Source organism: Oncorhynchus nerka, linkage group LG1, assembly GCF_034236695.1.
Source record: "Oncorhynchus nerka isolate Pitt River linkage group LG1, Oner_Uvic_2.0, whole genome shotgun sequence".
Classification (NCBI taxonomy): Eukaryota; Metazoa; Chordata; class Actinopteri; order Salmoniformes; family Salmonidae; genus Oncorhynchus; species Oncorhynchus nerka.
This window is the reverse complement of record NC_088396.1, coordinates 42574451-42598943: the sequence shown is the minus strand read 5'-3', so window position 1 is coordinate 42598943 and position 24493 is coordinate 42574451. Positions and strand designations below refer to the sequence as shown.

The 24493-nt window shown below is 41.8% G+C and overlaps 1 protein-coding gene across 3 annotated transcripts in view; it reads right to left on the bottom strand.

The window, feature by feature from the left end:
* Nucleotides 1-24493, bottom strand: part of LOC115116752 (NEDD8-conjugating enzyme UBE2F-like) — a 94881-nt gene that overhangs the window by 32037 nt on the left and 38351 nt on the right. For all 3 annotated transcript variants that reach the window (XM_029645234.2, XM_029645236.2, XM_029645235.2), the window contains 2 exons: nt 21022-21092; nt 20512-20569 (listed from right to left, as the gene is read on the bottom strand). In XM_029645234.2, coding sequence (XP_029501094.1) covers nt 20512-20569; nt 21022-21092 — 129 coding nt within the window. The remainder of the gene's footprint in view (nt 1-20511; nt 20570-21021; nt 21093-24493) is intronic.

Sequence of the window (24493 nt, the reverse complement as noted above, 5' to 3'; positions counted from 1 at the left end):
ATAGAGAATGTCCCGGGCCAGGTTCTACCATACAAAAAAAGCTTCACATTTCTTTACCTTATCTTTTCTAGATCTTGTTTGTTCTCCTTTTTTTATTTTTTTATACATTTTTTAAACCTTTATTTAACTAGGCCAATACTAAAAGTCAGTTAAGAACAAATTCTTATTTTCAATGACGACCTAGAAACAGGCCGTCTGCCCCTGAACTGCCTGTCAGAGCAAAAAACTGAGCCATGAGGAATTGTCTACAGAGCACCGAGACAGGATTGTGTTGAGGCACAGATCTGGGGAAGGGTACCCAACAATGTCTGCAGCATTGAAGGTCCTCAAGAACACAGCAACCTCCATCATTCTCTCTCTAAAGTGTGTAGGCTGGATCAATCCCTCGCAGGTGGGAAAACAAAAGCTTTGTAGCCAGAGAGCGTTTGACATTTGGAGCGATAGTCACTAGATGTTCTTGAATCTTAGGTTCAGAGAGAAGAGCGAGTGCCAGTGATGCATACTGTATTGATTGGTGGGAGCAGGGTTGCAAAGGGAGGGTATACAACTGTAAACTTTTGAAGTTTACCAGTAACCTACCAGAACTTTGGTAACTTTCAAGGAATATATGCAATTTTATCAGATGGCATCTAGTGGCCTTTTTGAATACTTCAGATTATCACATTTGCCTAATTATCTCTGGCCCTCTGTGTGGCCTTAAAATCTATATTTTAAAATCTAATATGATATATAAAAAAAAGCTTGAGGGTTTCAGCATGAAAAACCCTTTATGTATTTTTTTACACACTTATTTATATCACTATGTCAATACGTCTTTGATGTAAATGTTAATTTACAGAGTTAATTGAAACATTTATTGAAAATAATGGCATTGTTGAATGCATGTTTTTTTTTATTCATTAGGCCATTCTCTTGAACCATATGGTCTAACCACTAGAAAGTAATGGACAATATGGACACAGATATAAAAAATGAATACTATATATCAGGGGTTGGCAACTAGATTCAGCCGTGGGCCGATTTTTGTCCGAGAGCCGGAACGTAATTACAATAATTTGTACACTGCAAATTGACCACAACTAAGCCCAAAAAGAGATTGTAAACTCAGCTTACTTTCAGCAAACTTAACATGTGTAAATATTTGTATGAACATAACAAGATTCAACAACTGAGACATAAACTGAACAAGTTCCACAGAGATGTGATTAACAGAAATGGAATAATGTGTCCCTGAACAAAAGGAGGGGGGTCAAAATCTAAAGTAACAGTCAGTATCTGGTGTGGCCACCAGCTGCATTAAGTACTGCAGTGCAACTCATCCTCATGGACTGCACCAGATTTGCCAGTTCTTGCTGTGAGATGTTACCCCACTCTTCCATCAAGGCACCTGCAAATTTCTGGGGGGAATGGCCCTAGCCCTCACCCTCCGATCCAACAGCTTGCAGCATGCCTAAGGCACGTTCACGCAGATGAGCAGGGACACTGGGCATCTTTCTTTTGGTGTTTTTCAGAGTCAGTAGAAAGGCCTCTTTAGTGTCCTAAGTTTTCATAACTGTGACCTTAATTGCCTTCCGTCTGTAAGCTGTTAGTGTCTTAACGACCGTTCCACAGGTGCATGTTCATGAATTGTTTATGGTTCATTGAACAAGCAGGGAAACAGTGTTTAAACCCTTTACAATGAAGATCAGTGAAGTTATTTGGATTTTTACTAATTATCTTTGAAAGACAGGGTCCTGAAAAAGCGAAGTTTCTTTTTTTGCAGAGTTCATTTGAAAATAACAATAATTTCATACCTTGATTACACTGAGACAGTCACGTCTATTTTTGTATTTATGTGTGGAATACTTGGTGAACAGATTTCCTAAATGAAACAATTATTTTTGCAGATTTCATGGCGATTTGAGTATTGTTGACCGAAAACAAAACTTTTTTTTGTGCCAAAAACCACAATGTACCTAACACGACAATGTTGTTAGTGTATGTGTGTCATCCAACACCCCACCCACACAGTAGTTAATAGTCAGGTGCTCACTCTTAGCACTCATCGACCAGGGGACCAGGGACGGGGGATATCAATACCCTGATTGATTAGGCAGGAGGCTGAGGGGCCAGGAGATCCTGGGGCCCATCGAAGGACAGAAACATTGGTATCAATTACACCTGCAGATAGAACGAAGGGCTATTTGTCTGTCTGTTATTGTGCAAGGGTAGAAACTGGAGTGTGCAGAGCACAGCCGATAGTCTGGGAACAGGTTTAAGAAATATTTGAGCAGTGCCTTAAGACACTACCTTAAAGAGAAAGGGGGGATACCTAGTCAGTTGTACAACTGAATGAGTTCAACTGAAATGTGTCTTCCTCATTTAACCCCTCTGAATCAGAGAGGTGTGGGGAAGCTAGCTCCAAAAAAAAATTGCTTTTATGTGATGTTGTTCATTTGATAATAAAAGGCAATACAGGTTCCCATTCACATTCCTCTAATGAGACATTTAAGGGAAAAAAATATGAAACTAGCATAGAACTAAAATTACTTCCTGTTTTGGCAAGTACTGTTTGTTATAGGAGGAAGACAGGACAGAGAGAAAAGGAGAGAAGAGGACAGGAGAGAAGAGGAGGACACGAGAGGAGGACATCCAGACATCTTTATCTATCTAGGCTACAGAAACCGATAACTCTTTTTATAGGCTTGTGTTTGAGAGAAGGCTTTCAGAGGCTGATTGGCCATTGGTCAACGTTTGAGGATTGGATGATCGAGTCGCTTTTGTTTCGCTAAACTCCACCTCAAGGTTAATGATAATGAAATCCATAATCCTTCCCCAGCAACAGACTCACATGATGTTCTAGAGGAGTTTGGGAAAAGAAGGACTGGTACAGTCACTTCTCGACTCTGTTTAATGTGTATCCTGTGAGAAAGACGAGAGAGACCGAGCGAGAGAAAGAGAGAGCGAGAGGCTGTGTCTAGACTTCAGAACACGTCATGCATCTACAACTACATGTAACTGTGTCTACCGTGTCCAGTGTGTCCTGATTCCCTTTTCCCGCACTATATTCAAATGCCAATATGCAGTCTATAAATGGTGGAATAGGCTAAATATGATAATAACACAACAACTGATGGTAGTAGCTAACTACTGGCGCTAACTATAGGTAGCATAAGCAACGCTAAAAGGGATTGCAAACGGGTCAGCATAACTCTAGCCAAGCATAAAAAACTTTTTTTCCCTAAATATTAGCTAGCTGGCTAGCATGTATGGGACAAGCAAACACGTTCCTCACACGCTAGTGGCGTATTTCCTCCAACGCTTTAATGAAAAAGTGCCTCTCAGTCCCAAACCACACGAGGAGACTTGTGGGAGGAGTGCTGATGACGTAGCTGATGACGTAGCCCACTGTATGTGCTTTTGGTAGCCTGATTGTGTCCAGACTGAGGAGAAATCCACACACAATGCATCCCTGACCACCTGCTGGCCAGACAGATCTGAACACAATCAGACCACAAAGCAACTTTTGAGCATCTAGACGTGTCTTTTTTCAGTGCGATCTTCGTATTCTGATAGCAGAAGTAGCATGTAGGTATCAAGTGTAGACTCAACCACAGAGACAGATGGAGAGAGAGATACAGAGCTACACTTCCGAATCTCCTGCCAAATGTATGAACACATTGGGGACACATATTTCTTACAGATCACACAGATCCACAAATAATTAGAAAACAAATCAAACATTGATAAACTCCCATATGTGTTGAACTATCTGTTGAACTCCCATATCTGGTGAACTACAGTGTGCAGTCACAGCAGAAAGATGTGTGACCCGTTGCCATGAGAAAAGGGCAACCAGTGGAGCACAAACAACATTGTAAATACAACCAATCTGTTTATTTATTTTCCCTTTCATACTTCAACTATACACTGTACATGGTCAATAATATAACATTTGAAATGTCTATATTATTTTAAAACTTGTTTACTTTTGGCAATGCAATACAATGTTTCCCATGCCAATTAAGCCCTTTGAATTTAATGAGAGATAGAGAGAGACACACACACACCTGGTAGTCCCATCTACCAAACTCCCAAGTGTGCAACAGAGAATAGACTCAGGGGGTATGCTGATTTGGTATAGAGAAGACCTAACCCACTATATAAAATTAGTCAAACAGGAGCATTTTACCTCTGGTTGGTAATTAAAAAGGAAATGATCTCTACAGAGAAAAATGTCCTCCTGTGTGCTACCTATATCCCCCAATAGAATCCCCATACTTGATGACAGCTTCTCCATCCTAGATGGGGAGATCATTCACTTCCAGGCCCAGAGACATGTACCAGTCTGTGGCGACCTAAATGCCAGAACTGGACAAGAACTTGACACTCTCAGCACACAGGGGACACACACACACCTACCTGGAGGTGATAGCATTCCCTCTCCAATATACCCCACTACTACGACAAACCAACCAACAACAACTCCTGCAGCTTTGTCGCAGACTTGGTCAAACGTAGGCTTCGAGGGGACTCCTTTGGTAGCTACACCTGCAGCTCATCCCTTTGCAGAAGTAATGTAGATTACTTTATCACTGACCTCAACCCAGAGTCTACCAGAGGGTTCACAGTCAGCCCATGGACACTTCTATCAGATCACAGCAAAATCACAGTCTACTTGAAGAGAGCAATCTTGAGGCATCAAAGCCAGAGAAATTCCAAAATATTAAGGAATGCTACAGATGCAAGGAAAGTAGTGTAGAAACCTTCCCAAAAACGATTTGGCAACAACAAATTCAATCCGTTTTAGAAAACTTCCTGGACAAAACATTTGACTGTAATAGTGAAGGTGTAAACTTAGCAGTAGAAAACCTCAACAGTATATTTAACCTGTCAGCTGCCCAATCAAAAACAAATTCAAACAGACAACCAAAGAAAATGAACATCAATGACGAATGGTTTGATGAAGGCAATAAACTAACATAGAAATTGAAAAATCTATCCAACCAAAAACAGAGACCCAGAAAACGTCAACCTCCAGCTGTGTACCCCCTCTAGCACCAGGGTCAGTACACTCTTGTTATTTGCCATCATTGAAAGCCTGCCACACACACACACACTATACATTTATTAAAGATAAGAATGTATAAGAGTTTTGGTCACAACCCGGCTCGTGGGAAGTGAGAAAGAGCTCTTATAGGACCAGGGCACAATTAATAATCAATAATATTGCTCTTTATTTAACAATCTTACATATAAAACCTTATTTGTTCATCAAAAATTGTGAATAACTTACCACAGGTTAATGAGAAGGGTGTGCTTGAAAGGACGTCCATAACTGCAGTGTTGGGTTGTATTGGAGAGAGTCTCAGTCTTACATCATTATCCACATAGCCTGTGCCTGTATTTAGTTCTCATGCTAGTGAGGGCTGAGAATCCACTCTCAGATAGTTACGTGGTGGCAAAGGGCATCAGTGTCTTAACTGCGCGATTTGCCAAGGCAGGAAACTCTGAGTGCAGCCCTATCCAGAAATCTGGCAGTGGCTTCTGATCAAATTACATTTTCACAGAACCGCTTGTTGCAATTTCGATGAGGCTCTCTTGTTCAGATATTGGTAAGTGGACTGGAGGCAGGGCATGAAAGTGTCGTGACGTTGTATTAGTTAATGTGACGACTGTCGCTCATCGAATGATTAAAGTTTTCTAATTGCGTGATTAAATGAATCAAGCAATTATTAAACTCATTAACCTGGGGCACCATGGGAAAATTTGTTTTATTGAGTTTCTATTTCCCAAATTAACTCAAAGAATATCAGAATATCCATTTTACAACAGTCGCTAATTCCTCTACAATCTCATTCTGAACGTCGCATAATCCGGGAATCTGCACGGACCCTGGTCTCACCAATGAGTTCGTACCACACCAATCTTAGTTGAGTATTTATTTACTAGAAAGCAAAAATGATAAAAGATACACAAAAACACAGTCTTGGCTATTGATTAGAACTTAGTATAACGGGCCAACACACTATGGCACCCCCAAAATGGGGTTTTAAAAGAGAGAGAAAAAGAGAAAGTACACGAAAAAAATATACATTTGGGTGCATTCGTCAGCTATGCTTATTTTAACCCTAGCCTTGCCCCGAACTGCCGCTCTTATGGGTCAGAATATAATGATGTAATTACGTGTTGGAGGTCTCAGAGGGGAAGCTCCGCGTGGGTCGTTTAGGCTTCTCAATGACGCACTTCTCCGACGCAACTCTCTGGTTGTCCTCACGAGGTCAGTGTCCTTTTGGCTTTGTGGTATGATTCCTCGCCCTTGCTCTGGAAGGGGTCTTCTGAGGACAGACAGCTCTGTAGCTCAGAGCTCACAGCATAGGAATGAAACAGTGTAGATACCACGATTCGATGGAGAGTGGAGGCTAGGTGGTCCGGCTTGAATTCACCCGCTTAGACACAGCTACTCATCATGGGCATGGGTAGAAAAAAAGATCATCTTCAACCTTGTGTTGCGTTTTGCGTTCGTTTACTTTTTAGACCTTGGCTGCAGCTTGGGTCACTTAGTCTGATATGTCAATTCTTAACTCACATGTCTTATACCCTTGGGTCAGAAGTGGGCGTAACCGCCTTTAGGGCAATTCTCTGGGCGTACCAAGGTAAAGAGGCAAGGTCTAGATTTGACTCAAATCCAATTTTAGACAACTAACTTCACATTTCATCTTTACCAAAACATTCTCTTTGATTTTGACATTTTCCACACAAGTACAATGTATAAACATCAAGCATATACTGGGAAAACTCTTAAAGTTACAATGTTTTCGTAACAACGTCATCCATTAACCTTTTAATAACAAAACAAAAATGACATAACTGTTCATATTCCATCTATCGTCATGACCACCATTGTGGCTGACGGAAAACATTGTTCCAAAGTCCCTCTATTGCATGTTTAACGTTCTGAGGCTGGTTCTCCATAGTGAGAGGACAATGGAATTTTGTCTGTGGCCTAAGATTTACCATGGGCGTGAGGGGTCATAAAACCCCTCACACCATGGTCATAAAACCACTCACACCATGGTCATCTTCAGAGCCCTAGATCGCTCCTCCTCTGTTGAGGTTGAGAGATAAATCTGTAGGGTTGTGGTCTCCTGTAACCTGACCTGATCAGGACAGTCATGACAAAAGGGATAACAAATCCAGTTGTTTGTGTCATCCATTTAGGGAAAGTACCTGCGTAATTGCGCACCCAACTCACTCAGGTGCTTCGCTACATCACATTTGACATTGTCCGTTAGCTTGAGTTCATTTGCACACAAAAAAAATCATACAATGATGGAAAGACCTGTGTGTTGTCCTTGTTAATGCAGACAGAGAAGAGCTCCAACTTCATAGCCTCAATTTTGTCCCACACATTGAATATAGTTGGAGAGTCCCTGTAATCCTAGATTCAGATCATTCAGGCGAGAAAAAAAACATCACCCAGAGAGCCCAGTCGTGTGAGAAACTCGTCATCATGCAAGCGGTCAGACAAGTGAAAGTTATGGTCAGTAAAGAAAACTTTAAACTCGTCTCTCAATTAAAACAGAAATGTCAATACTTTGCCCCTTGATAAATAACCAGCGCACATGTAAAAGCGTTAAATGCTCGCTGCCCATATCATTGCATAATGCAGAAAATACACAAAAGATCAGTGGCCAAGCTTGACAAAGTTAACCATTTTCACTTTAGTGTCCAAAACATCTTTCAACCTGTCAGGTATTCCCTTGGCAGCAAGAGCCTCTCGGTGGATGCTGCAGTGTATCCAAGTGGAGTCGGGACCAACTGCTTGCACGCACGTTACCACTCCACTATGTCTCCCTGTCATGGCTTTTGCGTCATCAGTACAGATACCAACACATCTTGACCACCAAAGTCCATTTGATGTCACCAAGCTGTACAGTACTTTACAAATATATTCTCCTGTAGTCCTGCTTTGCAGAAGAGGATGTCTTCCTTAATTGACCCCCCATAAACGTAACGGACATATACCAGGAGCTGTGCCAGGCCCGCCACGTCTGTTGAAACATCCAGCTGTAACGCATATAATTCACTGGCTTGCATGCGAAGCAGTAATTGTTTCAAAACATCTCCTGCCATGTCACTGATAAGTCGTGAAACTGTGTTGTTTGATGAAGGCATTGTTTGTATTGTTTTTTTTGTCCTTTTCCCCCAGCAGTGTCCCAGCCATATCTGCAGAGGCAGGAAAAATTAAGTCCTCCACAATAGTATGGGGCTTGCCTGTCCTAGCCATTCAGTAGCTCACCATATAAGATGCTTCTAGCCCCTTCTTATTAATGATATCTGTCTTACTATTATATGAATGATGTCGCTCTTGCTGCGGAAGATTCCCTGATCCACCTCTAAGCAGACGACACCATTCTGTATACATCTGGCCCTTCTTTGGAAACTGTGTTAACTAACCTCGAAAAACAAGCTTCAATGCCATACAACACTCCTTCCGAGGCCTCCAACTGCTCTTAAACGCTAGTAAAACCAAATGCATGCTTTTCAAACGCTCGCTGCCCGCACCCGCCCGCCCGACTAGCATCACTACCCTGGACGGTTCTGATCTAGAATATGCGGACAACTACAAATACCTAGGTGTCTGGCTAGACTGTAAACTCTCCTTCCAGACTCACATTAAACACATTCAATCCAAAATTAACTCTAGAATTGGCTTCCTATTTCACAACAAAGCATCCTTCACTCACGCCGCCAAACTTACCCTCATAAAACTGACTATCTGACCGATCCTCGACTTTGGCGATGTCATCTACAAAATAGCTTCCAATACTCCACGCAGCAAACTGGATGCAGTCTATCACAGTGCCATCCATTTTGTCACCAAAGCCCCTTATACCACCCACCACTGCAACCTATATGCTCTAGTCAGCTGGCCCTCGCTTCATATTCGTCACCAGACCCACTGGCTCCAGGTCATCTACAAGTCTATGCTAGGTAAAGCTCCGCCGTACCTCAGCTCACTGGTCACGATAGCAACACCCACCGAGCTCCAGCAGGCATATCTCACTGGTCATCCCCAAAGCCAACACCTCCTTTGGTCGCCTTTCCTTCCAGTTCTCTGCTACCAGTGACTGGAACGAATTGCAAAAATCGCTGAAGCTGGAGACTTCTATTTCCCTCACTAACTTTTAGCATCAGCTATCTGAGCAGCTAACCGATCGCTGCAGCTGTACATAGCCCATCTGTAAATAGCCACCCAATCTAACTACCTCATCCCCATTTTGTTTTTATTTACTTTTCTGCTCTTTTGCACACCAGTATCTCTACTTGCACATCATCATCTGCTCATTTATCACTCCAGTGTTAATCTGATAAATTGTAATTACTTCGCTACTATGGCCTATTTATTACCTCCTCACACCATTTGCACACACTGTATATAGACTTTCTTTTTTTCTATTGTGTTATTGACTGTACACTTGTTTATTCCATGTGCAACTCTGTGTTGTTGTTTGTGTCGCACTGCTTTGCTTTAGCTTGGCCAGGTCGCAGTTGTAAATGAGAACTTGCTCTCAACTAGCTTACCTGGTTAACCTTTCTAGCACAGGGGTTCCATTGGCTAGGCAGCATGCGAAATTCAAAAATATTTTTTAGAAATATGTAACTTTCACACATTAACAAGTCCAATACAGCAAATGAAAGATAAACATCTTGTTCATTCTTGATGCTTACCCATCCCTTAAGCGGGATAATTGTCATCAGCAACCGCTGAATAGCATAGCGCCCTAGTCAAATAATAGCAATCCAAGCGTTTGTGTAAGTTTATCGATCGCACGACAAAACATTAGGTACATCAGGTAGCTTGGTCACGAAAATCAGAAAAGCAAATCAAATGAATCGTTTACCTTTGATGATCTTCGGATGTTTTCACCCACGAGACTCCCAGTTACACAACAAATGTTCCTTTTGTTCCATAAAGATTATTTTTATATCTAAAATACCTCCGTTTGTTTGTCGCGTTATGTTCAGAAATCCACAGGAAAACAGTGGTCACGACAACGCAGACGGAAATTCCAAATAATATCTGTAATGTCCACCGAAACATGTCAAACGTTTTTTATAATCAATCCTCAGGTTGTTCTTAAAATATATAATCGATAATATATCAACCGCAACGGTCTTGTTCCGTAGGAGAGGGAAAGGAAATGGCTGTCCGAACTCTGTTGCGCGAGCAAAGCTCATGTGACCACCTGACGCAATGTTATCTTTCTGGCTCATTTTTCAAAATAAAAGCCTGAAACTATGTCTGAAGACTGTTGACACCTTGAGGAAGCGAAAATTAATCTGGTTGATATCCCTTTAAAAGGAGCAATGGGAGGCTATGGAACATGGAGTTTTCAAAATAGAAGCCACTTCCTGGTTTGATTTTTCTCGGGGTTTCGCCTGCAATATCAGTTCTGTTTAACTCACAGACAAAATTTTGACCGTTTTGGAAACTTTAGAGTGTTTTCTATCCTAATCTGTCAATTATATGCATATGCTAGCATCTGGTCCTGAGAAATAGGCCGTTTACTTTGGGAATTTAAATTTTTCCAAACATAAAAATAGTGCCCCCTAGCTTCAAGAGGTTAATCTACCCATCGTGTCCGATTTCAAAAATGCTTTACAGCTAAAGCACAACATATGATTATGTTAGGTCAGAGCCACGTCACAAAAAAACACAGCCATTTTTCCAGCCAAAGATAGGAGTCACAAAAAGCAGAAATATAGATACAATTAATCACTAACCTTTGATGATCTTCATCAGATGACACTCATAGGAAATCATGTTACACAATACATGTATGTTTTGTTCGATAATGTGCATATTTATATCCAAAAATCTCAGTTTACATTGGCACCCTACGTGCAGTAATGTTTTGATTCCAAAACATCCGGTGATTTTGCAGAAATACTCATAATAAACATTGATAAAAGATACAAGTGTTATTCACAGAATTAAAGATAGACTTCTCCTTAATGCAACAGCTGTGTCAGATTTCAAAAAAACTTTACGGAAAAAACAATCTGAGAACGGCGCTCAGAGCACAAAACAGACAGAGGAATATCCGCGATTTTGGAATCAACAAAGTTAGAAGCACCACCATAAATATTCACTTACCTTTGATGATCTTCATCAGAAGGCACTCCCAGTAAACCCAATTCGACAATAAATGACTGATTTGTTCCATAAAGTTCCATCATTTATGTCCAAATAGCCACTTGTTGTTAGCGTGTTCAGGCCAGTAATCCATTTTCATGAGGCGCGAGCATTTCGTCCAGACAAAAACTCGAAAAGTTCCATTACAGGCGTTTAGAAACATGTCAAACGATGTATGGAATCAATCGTTAGGATGTTTTTAACATAAAACATCAATAATGTTCCAACCGGAGAATTCCTTTGTCTTCAGAAAAGCATTGGAACGAAAGGTAACCTGTCGGGAGCGCGCGTCATGAGACCGAGGCTCTCTGCCAGACCACTAACTCAGAGGTCTCATAAGCCCCTCCTTTATCGTAGAATCCTCAAACCAGTTTCTAAAGATGGTTGACATCTAGTGGAAGCCCTAGGAAGTGCAACCTCATCCATATCTCAATGTGTATTCGGTAGGCCAAGCTTTGAAAAACTACAAACCTCAGATGTCCCACTTCCTGGTTGGATTTCTCTCAGGTTTTCGCCTGCTATGAGTTCTGTTATACTCACAGACATCATTCAAACAGTTTTAGAAACTTCAGAGTGTTTTCTTTCCAATACTAATAATAATATGCATATATTAGCATCTGGGACAGAGTAGGAGGCAGTTCACTCTGGGCACGCTATTCATCCAAAAGTGAAAATGCTGCCCCTATCCCAAAAAGGTTAAATAAAGGTGAAATAAAAATAAAAACAAATTTGTCTAGGCTACCTGTATTTGACATTGTGTTGTTATTTCGCTGAACACTAAATGGTTTAATTTTAAAATCAAAATGTAACCTTAATTTAAGTCAGTTAAGAACAAATTCTTATTTACAATGACAGCCTACACCAGCCAAACCCGGACAACGCTGGGCCAGTTGTGCACCGCCCTATGGGACTCCCAACCATAGCCGGTTGTGATACAGCCTGGATTTGAACCAGGATGTCTGTAGTGAGGCCTGTAGTGTTGATAGTACCATAAATTAAATAATAAAATATATAGACCACAAATTCCAATTGGTTATACTCTTTAACATCATCCTCAGCTCTGGCATCTTTGCCAATATTTGGAACCAAGGACTGATCATCCCAATCCACAGAAGTGATTGACTAACAAACCTAAATAAAAGCAATGTCCTCTCATGCTTTGTTGATTTCTTTCCACATGGCCGTGGGGTGAGACAGGGATGCAGCTTGAGCCCCACCCTCTTCAAGATATATATCAACAAATTGGCGAAGGCACTAGAAGACTGCAGCACCCGGCCTCACCCTACTAGAATCTGAAGTCAAATGTCTACGGTTTGCTGATGATCTGGTTCTTCTGTCCCCAACCAATGAGGGCCGACAGCAGCACCTAGCTCTTCTGAACAGATTCTGTCAGACCTGGGCCCTGAGAGTAAATCTCAGTAAGATAAAAAATAATGGTGTTCCAAATTTTTTTACAGTTACCAGGACCACAAATACAAATTCCATCTAGACACCGTTGCCTTAGAGCACACAAAAGACTATACCTACCTTGGCCTAAACATCAGCACCACAGGTAACTTCCACAAAGCTGCAAATGATCTGAGAGACAAGGCAAGAAGGGCGTTCTATGCCATCAAAAGTGTAAAACTAACAATGACTCGATAATCCACGCATTCTGGGAATGCTATGAAGTCCGGAGTTAGAAAGTTGGCAGAAGTATTACAATATCAATTTAATTTTAATCTGTCTGCATATTTCAAGACATGACATATGAGTGTGCAGTGAGATACCCGATGGGTTGGACGATACTTTTCTTGTCAATCATCTTGAAAAAACATATACTTTAAAACTGTAAGTCAACCAATACTCCATCATTAACACAATGGAAAGGTCAAACACTTTATTATCTAAATGTTAAGTGTGTGGGCGGTGGAAAGAAACTAAATAGTGCAGTTTGAGGCCATGTGACAGAGTGATGCGGGAGTTGGAGATGGGGGTGTGAACAGGTGGGTCTGGCCAGCGGTGATGTTGTGGGCTGGTAGCTAACAGAGAGCTTGTTCCTACGGGCCAGCTACTGGTAGCTAACACTAGGCTACCCTGGGGCGGCAGGGTAGCCTAGTGGTTTGGATTAGTAACCGGAAGGTTGCAAGTTCAAACCCCAGTGCTGACAAGGTACAAATCTGTCGTTCTGTTGTTCTGCCACTGAACAGGCAGTCATTGAAAATAAGAATTTCTTCTTAACTGACTTGCCTAGTTACATAAAGGTAAAATAAAAAAGAGAGCTTGTTCCTACGGGCCAGCTACTGGTAGCTAACAGAGAGTGAGATGATACTCAGTCGTTGTATTACACCTCCCTCGAGGAGACTATTGGAGGAAGGCAGCTCAGCGTAATACTAGCAAGTAATGACTCTGATATATGCCTACTGACTAGTGTGTGCAAAAAGACACAATGGCTATGTCTGAAATCTGTCTTGCATACTATTTACTAAAACATGCTGTGTAATAACTACTACATCATATTTAGAAAAGCACTGTTTAGTAAAAACGAAAGCAAAAACAAATAACATACTAGGCTCTACTGAGAATGCCTCATTAATGCTCAATTGTGTTGATTCCTTCCATCCGTAAATCCTGGCATATAAAGCAAGCTCAATTTAAACAATTTCACATACTTTAAAAGTCATACCCAAAATCCCTACTATTTAGAACGCAAGTACGAGTATTCGGACATAGCCAGGCTTTCTTCACGTTGCTGTCTCAAGATGGCCAATATTAAGTAGGCTAGACCTAGTCTGTGTCCCAAATGGCACCCTATTGGGCCCTGGTAAACAGTAGTGGTCTAAAGGAATAGGCCGTCATTTGGAAAGCAGACCTTGTGCAGCAGCAGATTGCCTCAATTACTAGGCTGGCTAATTTACACGCAAAATCACAGCTGTCCAGTAGAACGAGCCTGAACAGGCCAGGCAGCCAACCATCACCTCAGGTACTGACTGACATAAATCATTTCCTCCCTCTGCCTGATAGCAGCAGTACAGGAGCCTAATGCCTAATGATTACAATCTTCTCCTCAGAACTGATATTAGTATTACTCCTCCTGTCAATGGCGGTACCACCCCCCCCCCCCACACTCTCAAGGATGGGGGGAAACACAGTCTCTTTTTGGGATGGGGGCACCCTGGAGGTCAACCCCCCCTCCCTCCCCACACGAACAGGTCATAACCCTTGGTAAAATAATATTGAATTACAGGAAATAAGCTGTAAAAATGCCAAATTCTCTCAGCCTCACTGCAAAATGTGTAGAACAGCATGATTAGATTGAAAACTGCAAATATTTCTCTCTACCACATGGCAGTGTGTGTAGAATAGCTGGAAATTAGCTTTAAACATGTACTATTCTAAATGTGTTGAATATTAATAGATTAGCTATAAAACTGCACATTTCTGTTTAGCCCAATTGCAAAATGTGTAGAATAGAAGGAAGTTAGCAGTTTCTCCCCCACAAACAAATCCCTTGCTCAGACAGTGCCTCCTGTCCACCTTATTCTCTTAAATAGCTACTGTACTTCTCAACAATTTCTACAACTACACCAGTGAGAGCATCTTGACTGGCTGCATCACCGCTTGGTATGGCAACGGCTTGGTATCCGACAAGCAAGGCACTACAGAGCGTAGTGCGTACGAGCTCCCTGCCACCCAGGACCTCTATACCAGGCGGTGTCAGAGGAAGCCCCTACAAATTGATAAAGACTCCAGCCACCCAAGTCAAAGACTGTTCTCTCTGCTATTCACGGAAAGCGATATATTTGTTGTTCAGAGGTGGACTGAAAAACATACCTTTTGTTGGATCACATGTGCGCCTAAGTTACGCCAAAGCTGGCATCCTTCATTTTCTAGGTGTACTGGTGCTCTGAATTACAAGTTCAAGTTACACAGCAAAATATTTAGGCACACATGCAAGTAAAATGGTGGCACTGTGGAGCCCTGTAATGTCACCACTACATGTCAGCATTTTGTATTAGTAGATTCACAACGGTGCTTTTACAACAGTCAAAGGTCATGTAAAGAAACACTTTATGGCAACATCACAATGAGAGCTTGTTATGACCATTCTAATTATACCTCAGGTGGTTGTGACCATAATGTAACAACCACACGCAAGCTGCTCATTCTGACAATGTTTTCTTACTGAAACCATAATGTCAATTACAGTGTTATCCAATTCAAAATGTACTGGCTATATATTTCAACTGCAAAATGGCATGCGCTGATGACTGAAAATGTTAATGCAGCAAAAATAGAATGTGACGAGGACAGGGCTGCTTGCTTGGTGAGGTGTACTTTTGATTATTTGCTGTGGCAAGCTACGCACAGTCAAACCATCATGCCCACTCTGGAAGGCTTACATCGCTAGGCCGATAATATTGGACGGTTATACTGGTTGATCTATTTATCTAGTCATCGTTCGCCAAGTAAGACATCAGTTAGCTGAGGGCGTCACGGGGATATCAGAACTGTTCATTACACAAGGAAGCCCTCTCACAGGACCAGAAGACGAGAGCGAGTCAGGGAGCATGATGTAGTTAGTCGTCGTGAGCGCGTGCCTGTATATGTGTGTGTGTGGACCTGGCAGTTGGCTGTATGTAGTGTGGAGATGAGCATGGTGTTGCGTAGCGGGCAAGACATCCTGGCTAACAAGCTCCTTATTGGGGTCAGTACAGGGGGCTAGACGTCCTGGCTAACAAGCTCCTTATTGGGGTCAGTACAGGGGGCTAGACGTCCTGGCTAACAAGCTCCTTATTGGGGTCAGTACAGGGGGCTAGACGTCCTGGCTAACAAGCTCCTTATTGGGGTCAGTACAGGGGGATAGACGTCCTGGCTAACAAGCTCCTTATTGGGGTCAGTACAGGGGGCTAGACGTCCTGGCTAACAAGCTCCTTATTGGGGTCAGTACAGGGGGATAGACGTCCTGGCTAACAAGCTCCTTATTGGGGTCAGTACAGGGGGCTAGACGTCCTGGCTAACAAGCTCCTTATTGGGGTCAGGACAGGGGGCTAGACATCCTGGCTAACAAGCTCCTTATTGGGGTCAGGACAGGGGGCTAGACATTCTAACTAACAAGCTCCTTATTGGGGTCAGTACAGGGGGCTGGTAGTACGGCCTAACTAACAATCTCCTTATTGGGGTCAGTACAGGGGGCTAGAGGTTCTACCCAACAAGCTCCTTATTGGGGTCAGTACAGGGGGCTGGTTGTACGGCCTAACTAACAAGCTCCTTATTTGGGTCAGTACAGGGGCTAGAAGTTCTACCCAACAAGCTACTTATTGGGGTCAGTACAGGGGGCTGGTAGTACGTCCTAACTAACTGTGGAAGGAAAGAAGCTTCTAGCGAGAGGAGCTGTTATGACGTCACAGCAACCCCTCTGTAATGTGATTAACATAGCATCTTGTGATGGACGTGGTGTGTGTGTGTGTGTGTATGTGTGTGTGTGTGTGTATTGTATAGCAACTTGGAGATGAGCAGCAGCACAACAATAACAACAGCTTATTTCAGTGTCACGTCATTTATCTCCAACACCATCTATTTAATCAACAAGGTTTTGAGCTGAGGGCCTTTAAATATGCAGTGGCTGTGGCACTACAAACGGAATCCATTTGAATGGGATCTCAGCGTGACAGAGGGGTTTAGAGGAGATCCAGGAGATATACACCCCATCTTCTGGACGGTTAACTGGACTTGTTCTTCTTTTGATTTGGGCTGCCGAGTAGCGCAGCGGTCTAAGGCACTGCATCGCAGTGCAAGAGGTGTTACTATAGTCCCTGGTTCGAATCCAGGCTGTATCACATCCGGCTGCGATTGGTAGTCCCATAGTGCGGTGCACAATTGGCCCAGCGTCGTCCAGGTTTGGCCAGGTTAGGCCGTCATTATAAATAAGAATTTGATCTTAACTGACTTGCCTAGTTAAATAAAGGTTAAATGTAACAAATATATATGTGTATTTTATTTGCAAAACACATAATCCACTGTTGGAGTTAGTAACATAAGCATTTCACTGCACCTGCTGTAACACACCAGCAAATCTGTGTGCGCGACCAATAAACTTTGATTTGGTATGACGTAGGTGTGACAGGGAGATAGATGGAAGGTAGTTCGTTAGAGAAGGAACAATGGTAGGGGGCTGTTGGTCGGGTTGTGGCTTCTGAGAAGGGTAACACAGCAGTGAGACACAATCAACACAATCAAGGCCTCAGGAGAGCCAGCAGATCCGACCAGCTTGCTGGTTGCACTATGGCTGATGCTACTTAGCATGAGGAGGAAAAGGACCGTTTTCTTCTCTGTGTAACAGTTGGGATAATGGGACAATTCAGAGTGCATTTCTCATCTCTGGATTGAGGTACGTATCTCACGCTAGCGTCTTAAATCGACACAGAAAGTCTGTCTGACCCTAGTGTAGCTGTAAGCAAGTGGTCGGACCAGCTGGCTATGCCTCAGGGTTGAGTTTTACCATTAAGATACAGTCTGAGTTTGAACACCAAAAACATTAGTGGTGTGTATTGGTCATAAGTCATACGGACACATCTAATAGATTTAGGCCTAGGATTGGAGTTTGAAACCCCAAATGACCCTTTTACAAGGGGTCGTAAATGTATCTGGAATTCTAAAGCAAGTCCAATGCATAGTACATGTTTAACCCCATGTCTCTGGGGTCAAACGTGTGCCATTTATCAAAAGGTCAACTTTTGGAGTTTTCAGGCATGGAGCCCTGCTTCACAGTGAGCCAATTCCCAGAGGATCAATACATGACAGCAAACCACCACCAATGAGAGTAGTATAGGGCCTCGTCCTAGAACACACACCCCTCAGCAGAGAAAGGTTTAGCAAAGTACCCCAGGTCTACCTGCAGTTCAGTCCACGAAGGCAGTGATTTTTATCCTACGTTCTCAGTCCGCAAACGCAATGTAAGGCTGATGGCATTAACCTCTCACACAATTTAATGTGCCCTCCTTTTTTAGAAAAGACTGGGATCTTTCAATTGTAGAGATGAGAAAGGCTGGTGGAAGATAGTCATGGTTCATGCTAGTTTAAAGAACACACTTAAGTGCTCGTTTAGATTTCAGAACGCACCTTGAGAAGCAGGCAAGGTATTAAGAAAACCAATAGGTGAGCGCTTCGCAATGACGCACGCAGCACTTTTTAGACTAGTGCTACCATGTTTCCCTCCCCTGCAGCAGCATCTATCTACCATGTTTCCCTCCCCTGTAGCAGCATCTATCTACCATGTTTCCCTCCCCTGTAGCAGTATCTATCTACCATGTTTCCCTCCCCTGTAGCAGTATCTATCTACCATGTTTCCCTCCCCTGCAGCAGCATCTATCTACCATGTTTCTCTCCCCTGCAGCAGTATCTATCTACCATGTTTCCCTCCCCTGTAGCAGTATCTAGTAGAGGTCGACCGATTAATCGGAATGGCCGATTAATTAGGGCCTATTTCAAGTTTTCATAACAATCGGTAATCTGCATTTTTGGACACCGATCATGGCCGATTACATTGCACTCTGCGGGGAGATTGAGTGGCAGGCTGAGTACCTGTTATGCGAGTGCAGCAAGGAGCCAAGGTAAGGTGCTAGCCAGCATTAAACGTATCTTATAAAGAACAATCAATCTTAACATAATCAACAGTTAAACTAGTAATATCATTAACCATGTGTAGTTATCTAGCTTGTCCTGCGTTGCATATAATCGATGCGGTGCCTGTTAATTTATCATTGAATCACAGCCTACTTCGCCAAACGGATGATATAACAAGCACATTCGCGAGAAAAGCACTGTAGTTGCACCAATGTGTACCTAACCATAAACATCAACGCCTTTCTTAAAATCAATAGACAAATATATATTTTTAAACCTGCATATTTAGTTAATATTGCCTGCTAACATGAATTTATTTTAACTAGGGAAATTGTGTCACTTCTCTTGCAATCTGTGCAACAGAGTCGGGGTAAATGCAGCAGTTTGGGCCGCCTGGCTCGTTGCGAACTGTGAAGACTATTTCTTCCTAACAAAGACAGCCAACTTCGCCAAACGGGGGATAATTTAACAAAATCGCATTTGCGAAAAAAGCACAATCGTTGCACGAATGTACCTAACCATAAACATCAATGCCTTTAAATAAAAAATAAAAAACTGCATATTTAAATTAATTCATGTTAGCAGGCAATATTAAACTAGGGAAATTGTGTCACTTTTGTGTCACTTTTCTTTTCTTGCGTTCATTGCACGCAGAGTTAGGGTATATGCTACAGTTTGGGCCGCCTGGCTCGTTAGAATTCTATGTAATTATGACATAACATTGAAGGTTGTGCAATGTAACAGGAATATTTAGATAGATAGAGTTAGATAAAATATGGAACGGTTCCGTATTTCACTGAAAGAATAAACGTTTTGTTTTCGAAATGATAGGTCATTAATATGGTCAAATCCGGAAACTAAGGCTCGTATTTCTGTGTGTTTATTATATTATAATTAAGTCTATGATTTGATATAGCAGTCTGACTGAGTGGTGGTAGGCAGCAGCTGGCTCGTATTTCTGTGTGTTATTATATTACATTTAAGTCTATGATTTGATATAGCAGTCTGACTGAGCGGTGGTAGGCAGCAGCTGGCTCGTAAGCATTCATTCAAACAGCACTTTCCTGCGTTTGCCAGAAGCTCTCCGCAATGCTGTTTATGACTTCAAGCCTATCAACTTCCAAGATTAGGCTGGCAATACTAAAGAACCTATTAGAACATCCAATAGTCAAAGGTTAATTAAATACACATGGTATAGAGAGAAATAGTCCTATAATAACTACAACCTAAAACTTCTTACCTGGGAATATTGAAGACTCGTGTTAAAAGGAACCACCAGCTTTCATATGTTCTTATGTTCTGAGCAAGGAACTTAAACGTTAGCTTTTTTACATGGCACATATTGCACTTTTACTTTCTTCTCCAACACTGTGTTTTTGCATTATTTAAACCAAATTGAACACGTTTCATTATTTATTTGAGACTAAATTGATTTTAATTGATGTATTATATTAAGTTAAAATAAAAGTGTTCATTGTTCATTCAGTATTGTTGTAATTGTCATTATTACAAATATATAAAAATCAACCGATTTAATCAGTATCTTTGTATCGGCGTTGAAAAATCATAAATCGGTCGACCTCTAGTATCTATCTCCCTCTCAGAGCAGGGGGGAAGAGGGTGAATGGTGCTTCAAAAGGTACATTACTAGTATAAGAGTGGGGGTTTTTGGGACTAGAGAGATTCAATCAGATGGGCACTGATGCCAGAGAGATTAGACTTACCTTTAACGTTCTGGTAGGGGCCCAGCCCGTGCCGTCGATAGAGTGCTCCCGCAACAAACTGGGGAAACAGAAACAAGTAGAAATCAAATTTAAAAAATCTACATTTAAATAGTCTAGTACTACTGCCAGACCTTTTCTTCCATGACACCCTCACTTGTGATAGGTTGCTCTATAAATGATTGGAAATCCCAAAAGAAAGTGAGCCAGCCAAACATCTAGGGGTGTTTTTCAATATGCATACTACCGTGGTCCAAGCACGCAAATTGGAGCACGGGAGGGTCAGAGCGTGAGTCCAAATCAAAGTACGTGAAATGGAGCACAGAGGGCGATTCTCAGATGCGTACTCAGTTTGTACATATTTCAAAGAAACGGAAAGTACGCCAAGAAATATGACCTGGCCACATAACAAAACGTTGCAAAATGTATTGAACACAATGGCAGCTATTATTTGAGTTGAAGTGAATTAAATGAAGTGTCAATGAGTGTGTGGCGATGTGAGAAGTGAATTACCTCAAACAGATCTCCCCAGTCTCAGCAATGTTGGGGTGCCATATTCTGGTCTGGCATTTCACTTTGGGAGGCTGGAGAGAAACATGGGACAACCACCCGTTAGCATAGAATTATGTCATCCACCAGTCTGCTCTCTCTTGAGGCTGAGGAAGAGTTGAGGACCAATTGTATCGCAAGGTTTGACTAGAATGGAACACATACACTAACCGATAGTTTATTAGGTACACCACCCTGCTCACGAAAATGGATCGCTCCTACAAACAGTGAGTCACGTGGTCGTGGCTTGCTATATAAAGCAGGCAGACAGGCATTGAGTTACTGTTTGATTGAATGTTAGAGTGGGCAAAACGAGTGACCTACGTGACTTTAAGCGTGGTATGATCGTGGGTGCCAGGCGCGTCGGTTCCAGTATCTCAGAAACAGCCGACCTCCTAGGCTTTTCACGCACGACAGGGCCAAGAATGGTGCGACAAACAAAAAACATGCAGTCAGTGGCAGTTCTCAGGGTGAAAACAGCTCGTTCATGAGAGAGGTTGAAGAAGAATGGCAGTAATCATGCAAGCTTACAGTCGGGCCAAAAACAGAAATAACGGCTCAGTACAGCAGTGGTGTGCAGAACGGCATCTCGGAACGCACAACTTGTCGATCCTCGTCACCCAATAGAGAATCTTTGATCCAATCTGCAGAAACTGCATGTTGCCATCGTGTCAGCATGGCAACGTTACTGACACCTTGTAGAATGCCCCAAATAATTCCAGTTGTTCTGGAGGCGAAGGGGGGTTCGACCGGTACTAGATGGGTGTACCTAATAAACTGGAGAGTGTGTGTAGGTTCCCCTGAGGCAAACTATCCTCCACATAGAAAACACAGCATAGCTGAGGAGAGTAGTACTGAAACTCTTAAAAAAAGAACCCCTATATATTTTCTCCCCCAGACAAACAAAAAACTAACAAGAAAAACACACCCAAAAAAGTAGTCTTCTGAATCTTTAACTTTGTTTATTTATATATATCATATGTCAGCCTTAAACCTGATTAGTGTTCCTCAGAACTGTGAGATGAGAACGGCAAGGTGGTAGATAAACAAAGCTGTATAATAAACAGTACAGCGAGAGAACTAGACGTGTCAGTCTACCATAGTTGATCAAAGAGGCCTTGTAGCAACTGATCATGTAATAGCTGCTAATAATGTTCACTTTTGCGTTTATAATGTAATAAAATGCTGATAATGTGATAAATTGCCAATAATGTAATACATATGCTAAACACTTAGCACAATAAAGTTTTTGCGCTTAATGTAATTATTTACTTTTAAAATACAGAAATACATCCAATAATACTGCAAAATGCATCATTTGGCTGTATTTCTGTATTTTGAAAGTTATATATCTTGAACTTTATATACTTTATATAAAGTATAAATATACTTTATATATCTTGAACTTGATTGCTGACATACAAAACAATGGACTGATGAAAAGAACACCAAAAGGTAGAATTTCCTTAAATGGTTCATATTGGACTTCCAAAAACACCACTCTCTCCTCCCGTCCATTTCCCAAATGAAGCCCTTTTTTTAGAAACATGCACTATCTGAAACATTACATGAAAGAGACATTTCAAAAGACATTTCGGCCTAGCAGTACCTACTGGCATGGAATGAAAAACGTGCTGAATCCCAACTCAAGACTAGAGTGCTCTGCATGAAACTTCTGCTCTCTCTTAATATTGTTTATGCTGGGCTGTCAAGCTTTAAGGAGATCTTTTTCTCTAAAGCACACAGTTAAAAATATTCACTAACTAAGGTGAACTGGAGAGAGAAAAAGGAGTGAATTTTTAACTTAGTGACTAGAGTCACTGACTCAAAACCAGAAGACGGTAGAACACATTTCAAACGTTGCTTGTTAGGGGGAGGTCGTTTCAGAAACGTTGGAATGGTTTAATCGGCTTCCTCGCTGGCTGGTCCAGATTCGTTTTTCTTCTTCTCTTCTATAGTCCCAAAATGGATTTGAGATAACCTTATATTTTGTAGTCTGTAACTATGCTCTCTCATTCCCCAGTATTGAGTGCTAATGAGGCCAGTCCTGGCTAAGAACGTCTATAAATTATAGATTTATACAGTAGAGTATACTGTTCTTTCCATTGCCACCCATACCGTCATCTTATACCATTATCAAATGCTTCAGTTTACTTACTACCTTACCACTTGCTTAGAAGAAAATAAAAAACATACCTTACTATTCAAGGCTGGGATCAAGACATTACACAATTTAGAAAAACTCTAAAATAATCTCATATTGTTTTAACCTCTTTGTACAATATTGCGGTCAAGTTTTCTATAATCAAATAAAATGTTATTCATCACATGCTTGGTGAACAAGAGGTGTGGACTAACAGTGAAATGCTTACTGACTGGCCCTTCCCAACAACACACAGAGAGAAAGACAATAGATCAATAACACAACAGTAAATCACGTAACAATAAAATCTATCATAAAACACACACAGAGTAACGATAACTTGGCTATATATAAGGGGTACCAGTACTGAGTATGTGCAGGAGTATGAGGTAATTGAGGTAGTTATGTACATATAACTAGGAATAAAGTGACAAACAGCAGCAGCATGTGATCAAAATAATGCAAAAGGGCCCATGCAGATAGTTAACCGAGAAGCTACCGGACTAACTATTTAGCAGTCTTATGACCTGGGGGTAGAAGCTGTTCAGGGTCCTGTTGGTTCCAGACTTCAGTATCACTTGCCGTGCGGTAGCAAAGAGAACAATCTATGACTTGGGTGGATGGAGCCTTTGACAATATTTAGGGCCTTCCTCTGACAACGACTGGTATAGAGGTCCTGGCTGGCAGGAAGCTTGGCACCAGTGATGTACTGGGCTGTACACACTTCCCCCTGTAGCGCTTTGCGGTCGGATGTCAAGCAGTTGCCATACCGGTGATGCAGCCGGTCAAGATGCTCTCAATGGTGCAGCTGGAGATCTGAGGGCCCGTGCAGCCTCCTGAGGGGGAAGAGGCGTTGTCGTGCCCTCTTCACGACTGTGTTGGTGTGTTTGATGTATAACGATATAATGGTTAAATGTTCTAATAAATGTAATGTGTTGGGTATTTAGGGCCTAGGCAAAAAATAAAAGCTGTCAGGTTCTTTATGGGTCTCTTTCAGGCAGTTTACTAGCTCTCATAAAAGCCTGATAAATCCATACAGGCAGGTGGTAAACACAGCCTTTACTGCCTGTCTAATTAACCTCCATTAAGATAAAGCACAGAGCATAAGGTTTTGATATGAAGCAGGTTGTAAATTCTAATGAAGCCAAAAGAGAATGTGTGTGTGTGTGTGTATACTTGGGAGTGTGTGTGTGTGTGTGTGTGTGTGTGTGTGTGTGTGACTGTGTGTAGTAAGACCACCAGTGTGAGGTGAGATAAAACTGCATCCAGGATGGATGGGTGGCAGATAAAGGA